The sequence below is a fragment of the Photinus pyralis genome, unplaced genomic scaffold (genome assembly GCF_008802855.1).
Source record: "Photinus pyralis isolate 1611_PpyrPB1 unplaced genomic scaffold, Ppyr1.3 Ppyr1.4_LG10, whole genome shotgun sequence".
Lineage (NCBI taxonomy): Eukaryota > Metazoa > Arthropoda > Insecta > Coleoptera > Lampyridae > Photinus > Photinus pyralis.
Window position 1 is genome coordinate 4,722,924 of NW_022170250.1, and position 11,284 is coordinate 4,734,207.

Sequence of the window (11,284 nt, forward strand, 5' to 3'; positions counted from 1 at the left end):
AACTTTGGTGTCGGGTAAAGTATTTTATGTAGTTTACTCTTATGTACTTATGTGAATTGTGCCATTTGTTAAATCAGATATTTTTCAACCACCACTGTGCTAATACGTAATTTACAACATGCGAGGTGTTAACTAATATCCATGTGCTTGTGGAAGTCTACAAGATCTCAGGTTTAGACCACGTTTACTCAGTTACACGGTGCACGGGGGTGTACCTATGTAGAACCTCGACTTCCGTGAAGTAGGTCATGCAATGCTAGGTGTATTGTGATGATCTTAGCCTCCTTACAACACATACATCGGACAAAACAAAAGAAATGTCAAATATACCTCGCCGGGCGGGAGGAGTACCCAGGCCCAGTGGGGTCCCTGTAAACCTGGGCTAAAGTTGTTGGGTTCGGAACGAGTGAAAATGTTAGTGTTAGATTCACCAAGGCCGTATAAACTTGAATAACTCGATCCCCTCTAAACAAGCACACTTCACTTCCCTCTTGATTACTCAACAGTCCCAAATAAGCAAATATAATGAAATGCAATGAAATAATCGAGAGTGACTAAAAAGCACAATACAAATTAAATATGTACACAATGCAAGTATGTAAAGCACAGATACAGCCCTACCGACAATGAAACATGATTGCCAATGCCAACAAAGGTTACACATTAAGAGGTACAAGTGATCGAATCCAGTAAGTACATAAGTAAAGGGTTACAATCTGCATTCAAGTTACACACATTTATGGATTAATTGAATAAAGCAAATACCTCACCTGATATAACAAAGCAAAAGTACACAGCAATGATTAAGGTATCACAAAATATTTCAAGACAAGCCGTACTTTACACTTCAGCCGGTTACAAGACAAAGACCATGAACACACATGTTAAATCCTATTTATTTGACCAACCCAAGCCACGCGGTAATTTGATCTGCTAATACCCCTAAAAACCACCCGAAAATCGCCCATTCCCTGCATTTCACGCATTTCTAAAGCGCGGTTTAGACGCTACGATCTTGGCTTCGATAAATCGTAACGATCTGATTGTCCAATTTATCGTTCAATAAATCGAAAGAGCGCGTACTGTTTACATGTAACGATTTCTTGTTCCAATCTCATTGTCGATTACGGTTTAATACAGTTTTTATTTTTTTACTTTTCAACTTGTGTTTTGCTTGTCCAGTAATATAAATTATACTCGCATTTTATTGCTTACATTGCTTGCTTACAATAGAATCTTAATCTCGATTATGATTTATGAGTAGTCATGTGTCGCTAAATATTTTTTTTGGGTGGCCAAACTTGATCGCCACTCGCCAACGGCCTACTCTACAAGATCAAAAGGAATCTGCCAGATCAATTCTATCTATTACTGAAATCCTACCTTGAAGACCGATTTTTCCAACTTAAATACGGTGAAGCTATCGCCCGATCAGAGCAGGAGTTCCGCAAGGTAGCGTTCTTGGTCCGTTTTAATACCTTCTGTTCACTGCAGATATTCCGCAGGCAAACGATACGTTTATGGCTACATTTGCCGACGACACCGCTCTTATGTGCGCGGACTCAAACCCCATTAGTGCATCAGCCAAACTTCAGGAGCATCTTACCTTACTCTCATCCAACACTGGCAAAAAAGTGGAAAATAAACATTAATGCAAACAAATCGGTACAAATTACGTTCACAACAAAAAGAGTAATCTGTCCTCAACTAACAATTAATAACGACCCCATTCCTATCCATGAAGAAATAAAATACCTAGGCCTGCACCTAGACTCAAAACTTACATGGAAATCACACATTAAAGCAAAGAAACGACAGCTAGACTTAAAACTTAAAAATATGAACTGGCTCCTTAATAGAAATTCGCACTTATCCTCGCAGTTATCTCTTGAAAACAAATTGCTTCTTTACAAAACCATACTCAAGCCTATGTGGACTTACGAAGTTGAGCTGTGGGGCTGCAGTAAACCATCTAACACCAAGATCCTTCAAACGTTCCAGTCGAAAACTCTCCGGAGAATTGTTCATGCTCCATGGTACATATCAAACTTAACCTTACATACTGACCTAGACATGCCCTATGTAAACGATGTAGTTAAATCAAATGCAATCAAATACAAAGACCGCAACACCGCTCACAACAACCAACTTATAAGTGTACTAATCACCCAACCGCTGAACAACAGAAGACTACACCGGCTATGGCCTGAAGATCTAACCTTATAAATTCTAGAGAACCGTCGATGGGCGGTGCCTGGCTCAAGTTATATCCTACACGCTGTATACGATTTACTAATTACTCTGTATTATTTCGAGTAGATTGTAAATTAGCAATAAAGTTGAAAAAAAATGTAACACGTGTGCGCTAGAGACAGTCCAAGTAGCCCAAATGGATACAAAAATGGTTCACGTCGGCAACATTAGTCACAAATCGTAGCGATAAATCTCTGTTATTGTTTACACGTTCCAATTTATCGCTACGATTCGCAGAAATTGAAGCCGGCCGCCATCAACCATCCAATCCATTTCCAATTCCAATAAATCGCTACAATCCTCTGTTCACACGCAACGATAAATCGTAACGATTCGATCGTAACGACAAATTGTTACAATTTATCGTAGCGTCTAAACGATTGACCGTAAGAAATAAGATTTGGGCATTTCCTACGTACCGTAACCGTTCTAACGCAACGTTAACGCGAATTATAAATGTTCACGCGCAACAAGTAGGGTTTATTTCCAAACGTTACGGGACGGCGTTGCGGGTACGGAACTATAAATTCAGCTTAACTAACATGATGTATAGGGTGCTTCGTATCGACAATCATATTCACAGGACATTGCTAAGGTTGGGGCATCTCAGTATTTAGTTTAGGGTGACTCGTAACATTCGCGAATGTGTGTGCCTTGTTGTATGTAACATATCTTCCCACCGTGAGAGGGAGCTCGGACGCTAGAATAGAAAGGTGTTCTAGAGCTAAGGCATAAAAGGGCCCTCGAACCTCCAACTTTAGGGATGAAGTGATGTAACAAAGGCCATCCTGCCCATGGGCGGCGACCCATCTCTTAACCACCTTCAGTTTTGTGTCGTTACGAGACAGATGTCCAGGGAGTGTTACGAAGCACAGGTAGTAGTTCCGGAAGTCTGGGTTTTATACCAATATCATTATGTGGAAACTGAGCATAATCGAGGGCCCCACGAGCACACTGAGTATGGTCATAACTGCCTATTGTTAGGTCACAACATGAATAATAGATCAGACGTGTTTTTACAAACGTCACACCACTCTATTCGGTATATAATGATATGAATAACTAGTAAGGTGACTTATACCAATAAATGCGATGAATGTGTTGCCCCTAACAAGCTTAACTACGCTACGGGTTAATAGGCAAATATGTCGGTCCAATTCCTAACAATATAACCGTGAAACAGGAGCGCAATCAAGCTAAGACGCTGGCCCTAACCTAACAAATAACCAGGTTCACCATCCAATGACTAACTAAAAAGTGAGTTACCTTCTAGCCGCGATTAAAGGAAAGTACATGACATATTGTGATACTCTACGTATACTGTTCAAACGTACCCTGTTACTTGAATTAATTAATTAATTAAGGTAGTGTTACATGTTCTGCTTAGGTGGTTGGTGTTTTAATTTGCTTGTGATAGTTTGGGATTCAAGGCCAAGGTTTTTCTCAAGTCGCGCTCTTTTTCGCCTTGGTAGTCTGCTTTTGCGAGAGTGCGGCACCTTTAGGTTTTGCTTGCTTTGCTTTTAATGTACCACATCCAAATTCCGGGTTTTTCAGAATAAGTTTATAATAAATAAACTCGCAGACATTGCAGTGTTTTATTTGAGTGTTCCTGCCCGACTGGGTCCCGAGTCATTTTATTAGCTTCGTGTAACGTAAGGGTGCCCTACCTTAGACGATCTAATCACGTGCCATTCTTTTGTTTGAAATTTGAGCGGGAACCGTGTTTTGATACTGGGACTGCAACGTTGCCACCTTGCCGTGAAATCTGTCATCTTCACTTCGAGCCTGGGGTTGGGTTAAGATCAGTACAGGGGCTAAGATCATTGTACCGGTACTGCTCTAATCTAAATGGGGAATACAGTATAAAATAATACCCATCGTGCCGCCACCGAAAGTGAGGACGTTATGAACTCTATATTTAACTATTGCGGTACTTGAGCCACATCCAGTGCTTTGTCTACGTCGCACCGATAGGGCGAGAGCCACAGTTATAAATACTCCCGTGAACATTTTTTATTGATTAATACCACACTTTATTTTTGTTAAACAAAAACGTAAAAGTAAACACATTTCTTGATAACCTTATTGATGCCAGATATGGACGGAAATAATGACAAATCATTCGTTAAAATCGAACCGAAGCAAGAAGAAGAAATCTATTCCCATCTTCAAGATAACATTTTAGTAAGCAACGAAACATTCATCACAATAAAGGACGAAATTACCATTACTGCACAGTGCTCTAAATCGCTTGATAATGAAGAACTACAACAAACTGATTGTGGATGGAATATTAAAACTGAAATATCTAACGATAGTAAGTTGCAAGTTAAACAATATGTTTTAAAGAGTAATGTTTCAAAAGGTGCTCATTGTGATTATGGACACTTCTTAAAACACCAAGGTAATCTGCTTCAATGTGCTGATTGTGATTACAAGACCGACAGTAAATCCTTCTTTAGCAGACACCTTTTGAAACATAAGGAGTTGAAATGTGCTACTTGTGATTACAAGACCAATAACAAAAGCTATTTCAAACGACACCTTTTAAAACATACAGATTCTAAAGATTTTAAATGTGTTCATTGTGATTATGGAACAAATATTAAACGAAATCTTAAGGGACACCTTTTAAAACATACTGATTCTAAAGATTTTAAATGTGGCGATTGTGATTACAAGACAAATAACAGAAACTACTTTAAACGACACCAATTAAAACATACAGACTCTAAATATTTTAAATGTGCCGATTGTGATTATGAGACAAAAGACAAATGCAACTTGAAACGACACCTTTTAAAACATACTGATTCTAAAGATCTTAAATGTACTAATTGTGATTACGAAACAAATAACAAATATTGTTTTAAACACCACCTTTTAAAACATACTGATTCTCAAGATTTTAAATGTGCTCATTGTGATTATGCAACAAATAATGAACAATATCTTAAAAGACACCTTTTAAAACACATTGATTCTAAAGACTTTAAATGTGCTAATTGTGATTACAAGACGAATGACAAATATTATTTTAAAAAACACCTTTTAAATCATACTGATTCTAAAGATTTTAAATGTGCTCATTGTGACTACGAGACAAATAACAAATATTATTTTAAACAACATCTTTTAAATCATACCGATTTTAAAGGTTTTAAATGTGCTCATTGTGATTTTGGAACAAACATTAAAAGAAATCTTAAGGGCCACCTTTTAAAACATTCCGATTCCAAAGATTTTAAATGTGCTGATTGTGATTATGAGACAAATAACAAATATTCATTTAAACACCACCTTTTAAAACATACTGACTCTCAAGATTTTAAATGTGCTCATTGTCATTATGCAACAAAGAATGAAAAATATCTTAAACGACACCTTTTAAAACATATCGATTCTAAAGACCTTAAATGTGCTAATTGTGATTACAAGACAAATAACAAACATTATTTTAAAAAACACGTTTTAAATCATACCGATTCTAAAGATCTTAAATGTGCTCATTGTGATTACGAGACAAATAACAAATATTATTTTAAACAACACCTTTTAAATCATACCGAATCTAAAGATTTTAAATGTACCGATTGTGATTACGAGACAAGTAACAAATATTATTTTAAAGATCACCTTTTAAAACATTCCGATTCCAAAGTTTTTAAATGTGCCAATTGTGATTACAAAACAAATAACAAAATTTACTATAAACGACACTTTTTAAAACACACCGACTCTAAATACTTCAAATGTGCTGATTGTGATTATTGGACAAACGATAAAAGCAATTTGAAACGACATCTTTTAAAACATAAAATTTCTAAAGAGTTTAAATGTGCCAATTGTGATTACGAGACAAATCGTAAAACCGACTTTAGAGAACACCTTCTAACGCATACTGAATCTAAAGATTTTAAATGTGCTAATTGTAATTACGAGACAAATATCAAACGCTACTTTAAACGACACCTTATAAGGCACGCAAATCGTTTTCGCCAAAAACAAATTTAAATATTTTATTCTTTAGTGTGTGGCTTGATGAGAAGATATGATAATTAGAAATAGGCATTTGATTTAAAGATAAAGAAAAAATAAATATCTAAATGGGAATGCTCGATTAAGTTTTGATTCAAATTTAAATTTATAAATTATGATCATTTGTTTAAATTTGTGGAAGTTATTGAATCGTTTGCTGTGCGTATGGACCAAATGCTGCGATTGCTCTCGACTATCAACCATGGGCTTGGAATTCCCGCACGAGGGTCAACGCTACCTATCTCCGGGAGCAGATCCTTCTAACAAAAAAACTCTTCTGTTTAGAATCTTTGTGAGATATGAGTTGAGATTGACTAATTTCCACGATTTCCATGTTGCTTTTAACCTGTTGTACAGCTACCTTGTTTGTTACCTAAAAAATATAGGTTAGATCGATAATTGTTAATAAAGAACATTTTATATGCATAAAATCGTAATTTATATCTACATGTATATGTACAATTTTGAAGGCATAACACGTGAAAAATTAGGGGTTTGAGAGCAAGTTATACCATTTAATATAGGGTGTTATTTCTTTATTTTGTGTTCCTGCCCTACCGTACTTCAGGTCATAGTGCAACTAACGTAAGGAGGTTCTGCCTGATGTTTGCGTGCCCCTTTTCAATTTCAACTTTAAGCGGAATCTTGTAGACCATAGAGTACAAGGACTTCTATTAATACTTTGCTTCCCATAGAACGTGGGTGGTCACGGATAGGGGGCATTGTAGTCCTGGGTATATTTAAGTAACTTTATTGCATTGCGATGGCGACAATAGTTTCGATCTTTTGACTAGTCGTTCAGATCGGCGGCCATGTTGCATCGATATATTATATTATTGTATTGTAGTATATGCAACACATGTCATAGGTGTATTGTATGTTGCCTATTTCTAATTTGAATTTTTTATGCAACATAGCGGCTCCTTTTGCCGTCACTGTCTTTATAAAGTCACTGTAGGTAGGGTATGTGAAACTCGGGGTAAACTAATTCGTCTAAACACCACTAGGATCGCGTAAAGAGCAGCTTCTATAGCAACCATACGTAGTACGGGATTCTTTAAATACTCTTCATTATCTCCTATACGTCCATAACTAAGGGCAGGTTTGCTTTTTTAATTAATTGACGTTTGTTAATTTTACCTTTGACAGTCTCAAATCGTGTGCCATCGGACAACTTCGAACAGACTCGTTTATTTTGAAACTTATACACCCAGGCGATGTCCTTGATCGTATTTTATTTTAGTTGCAATTAACAGGCACTGTATGGTCTAAGCAAGATAGCGAAATCCGGTTAGCTTTTGGAGGGAATAGGCATTCTTGTTTTATTTTCGTGTTATTGTAGTGTGAAGTTAGCGTAGAACCTGAGTACACTACAAATTGCAAAGCGGGCACTTACATTTTGTGTTTATTTAATCCAAGGACGATAAAAATGTATTTAAGTGGTGGTGTGAAGGAGGAATGACAATTGCCTCCACCAACAGTGGCGTTCCCGTTTCAATTCTTCGTAAATCTATAAAATAAGGAACGTAAATAACCTACGCCACTGGTCCCAATAACAAATCAAATATTCTATCAAGGGCAATGCTGTGCGTTGAAGCCTGGGGCGGCCATATTTTCGCAGCCAAAGTTTGTTTAATTTTTAATTAACAAATGTGGGCTTTACTTTACGATCATTATTATTACTACTCGCTCTTTCCTTCTCTAAGGATTGAATGATGCTATGTACACATACTTAGTGATGTTATAATACACCGATGACTATAGGCGAGTAGCGAATATTACACTCCAACGCCTCCACACAACGACTCTGACATTTCGTGAGGTGAAACAAATCTTTGATCGCATTGTTTACCATTCATGTTAAATAAAAATTCGGCCTTAATGAGTGGTTTGTAGCAATCCGTACGGTTTAAGAGATTAGAGTATAGTTTTTCAACGTTTGATTTGTATCTGATTTACTCGTAGAAATTATGGTTGGGTCAGTTGCGTGTTACATTACAGTGTAGTTAGAGCCAGATGTCATGCAGGAATTTTAAAAATTCAGGCTTCTTTTCTTGTTGCATTATTGTTTAATAATTATATTAAATTTCGTTCCTAAATAGAGACTTACGTAAATATTATATGAAACAGTAAAAATAATCAAACGTGCAAATTAGTTCGCAAACACGATTTCTGACAAGAATTGTCTCCAGAAACACCATTTTTAATATACTCTTTGGTGGGTGAATAGTGGAAAATATCAGGAAACCATCTACACAACAAGGCGGGAGCAAGGGGCCGTTTTACAAGTCATTTAACGCGGGGATCCCTTTTAATAGCGTGATCATAACCTCAAATTGGATTATTGCACACAAAAGAAAAATTACAAAAAAACGGCCGTTCTGGAGACGTAACTATGTAAAATAATAGCAAAACAGATGTGTACTTACACTCTTCTCACTTTCTTTATCCAATTTTCTCTTCTTTGCAACTCGTATGGTCTGTTGGGAAAACTATAGAATTTTACAGAAGAGTCCGTATTTCTGTACGAATTACTGCATCCAACAACAGAACAAGAAACTCTGGACGAACGAAAAGTGTTTTTCGAAGTCATAATTATTGTTGTTTTATTTGGAGTAAGCTTGTAAATATTAATACAGTAATAAACGGTTGATGAACTTGTTTCACCCCATCTTATGTTAAATTCGCCACCAGACGGCGCCACATCCGAATATGCTACTAACTTCCTTGCCCACCAGGTCAATTCGGGTGCGGCATACTTCCATTTGAACCGTTAATTTTATTGACCATATTATGTACTAATATCAAATTTATTCCATCGGAACAGGTACAAATTATGAAAAGACTATTACAAAATCTGAATGGGAATAAGTAGTTTAAAACTACATAAAAGTGGGAAAACTGTAGGTACGTACACTATGGAAGGATTATGGCAACTATTTAAACAAAATTACAGGAAAAACATAAAATTCTGGGACGATTTAGAACAGTTTGCACTTAAAAATAAACTAAACTAACCTATATTTGACCCTGTATACACCTCGTTTTCTCGATTTCCAAGTTCAATCGAAGGCCATTAGAGTATTTGTCAGGCAAGTTTAATGAAAAATATTACATAACAATTAGTGTTTATCAAGGAACGCATTGCAACATCTTAAACATTGAACAAAACACTTTTCGAAACCCTCCGATCCAGAATCCTAAAAGTTAAAAAAATAAAATCAAACCCGAATCCCTCGATTTCTTACATAGTAAGGGTCACGAATGATGGTATCGCCTTCTGGATCGAAATCACCCAACATCAGAATTTTCGCCTTGCAATTCGAAGGAGCGTCCGCATTTATGTCCATCATGTTCGATTCGTCCATGCCGAAAATATAATCAAACCTATTGTAATCGTCGCGTTGAAGCTGAAAGTAGAGCATTGGACAAGACGGTAACGTTAGTACAAGCGACGACCTGTCGAGCACGTCCGTTGTATTCGATCGAGTGCTTTTGCAAAGTGTTTCTCGCCCTCTTCTCCGGCATCCTTCCTATATGCCAAGGTCCGGTTGCCGCACTGTCGGCGGTCCATTTGTGATCGAGACCTCGCTCTTTGACGACATGTAGAAACACCGCTTCGGCTATTGGTGATCTGCATATGTTACCTAAAATTCTTTTTTAAAAATAGCTCTGTTGGGACGTAAATACCTAAACACACAAAAAGGACCTGTTTTACTTCGGACATGACTTTGTAACTTATAAGACAATAATTAAAAAAGTGAGGTTACCGGATCCCTATTTCTCTCTTATATATATGCTTTCTCTGAGCTTTCAGCAGTAGCCAAACATTTAGTGATATTATTCGCGAATCAGATTAACACTAGAGACGCTGGTGTAATTTACAAATGGTATTGTAGTTGGGAGCATTTTGTAAACATAGGGTTATTCTAAGGGGTTGTTAAGTGAAATTGTACTAATTTTAAAGTGAATTGACTTTATCATGACGCTTTTGAGACTTGAAAATATAACTTCTCAATCCTTTTTCTTAAGAACTCGAGGCTGTCTTCACTCTTGAACACGCAATTGAGATGCCCCAACCTTAGCAACATCCTGTAAATATGATTGTCGATACGAAACACCTTATACATCATGTTAGTTACACAAGCTGCCAACCGAAATCTGGTGGGATTACAGAAAAGGGAAAGAGAGCGAAGATGAGACGGATGGAATTTCTCGGAAGACCCCATGTGTTTACCGTTTTTAGGGGTTTTTAGGGGTGTTAAGAGATCAAGTTACAAAGTCGCTTGGGGTAGTCAATAAATACGATTTAACATGTGTGTTCATGGTCTTTCTCTTGTAACCGGCTTAAGTGTAAAGTCCGGCTTATCTTGAAATATTTTGTTATACCTTAATCATTGCTGTGTGCTTTTGCTTTTTATATCAGGTGAGGTATTTGCTTTATTCAATTAATCTATAAATGTGTGTATGTTGAATGCAGATTGTAACCATTTACTTATGTACTTACTGGATTCAATCACTTGTACCTCTAATGTGTAACCTTTGTTGGTATTGGCAATCATATTTCATTGTCGGTAGGGGTGTATCTGTGCTGTACATAGTTGTGTATTGTGCTTTTTAGTCACTCTCGATTATTTCATTGCATTTCATTATATTTGCTTATTTTGGGCTGTGGCTGTGAGTAATCAAGAGGAAAGTGTGCATGTTTAGATGGGATCGAGTTATTCAAGTTTATACGGGCCTTGGTGAACCTAACACTTGTTCCGAAACCCAACAACTTCAGCCCACGTCTACAGGCACCCCACGGGGCCTGGGTAATCCTACCGCCCGGAGAGGTACATTTAATATCTCTTAGTCTGATGTATGTGTTGTAATACCTGGGGAATGGCTCGATTCCATTTTGGTTACTCATAGCGTGTATATAGGTAGTATTTACCCCGGTTTCGAGAGGGCTCAAAAGTGCTGTACATTAGATGTTAGCTGTAGGCTTTGT

At 37.0% G+C, this 11,284-nt stretch overlaps 1 protein-coding gene and 1 long non-coding RNA gene across 2 annotated transcripts; both read right to left on the minus strand.

The window, feature by feature from the left end:
• Positions 1-6,364: 6,364 nt before the first annotated feature.
• On the minus strand, positions 6,365-6,892 carry LOC116162299. Its single transcript, XR_004143528.1, has 2 exons — positions 6,804-6,892; positions 6,365-6,664 (listed from the first exon to the last, which is right to left on the minus strand). It is a non-coding gene; the product is annotated as an uncharacterized LOC116162299 (long non-coding RNA).
• A 2,190-nt stretch (positions 6,893-9,082) lies between these two features.
• On the minus strand, positions 9,083-10,132 carry LOC116162284 (low molecular weight phosphotyrosine protein phosphatase-like). Its single transcript, XM_031475888.1, has 4 exons — positions 9,982-10,132; positions 9,751-9,938; positions 9,540-9,701; positions 9,083-9,491 (listed from the first exon to the last, which is right to left on the minus strand). The coding sequence occupies exons 1-4, from the start codon at positions 10,016-10,018 to the stop codon at positions 9,414-9,416; spliced, it is 465 nt and encodes a 154-aa protein (XP_031331748.1). The 5' UTR covers positions 10,019-10,132; the 3' UTR covers positions 9,083-9,413.
• Positions 10,133-11,284: the final 1,152 nt, after the last annotated feature.

Coding starts and splice junctions, on each gene's coding strand:
- LOC116162284 (XM_031475888.1), bottom strand. CDS start 10,018: ATGTCCGAAGTAAAACAGGTCCTTTTTGTGTGTTTAG. Junction 9,702..9,750: donor ACAACGGACGTGCTCGACAG/GTCGTCGCTTGT, acceptor CTCTACTTTCAG/CTTCAACGCGACGATTACAA. Junction 9,492..9,539: donor TCATTCGTGACCCTTACTAT/GTAAGAAATCGA, acceptor TTTAACTTTTAG/GATTCTGGATCGGAGGGTTT.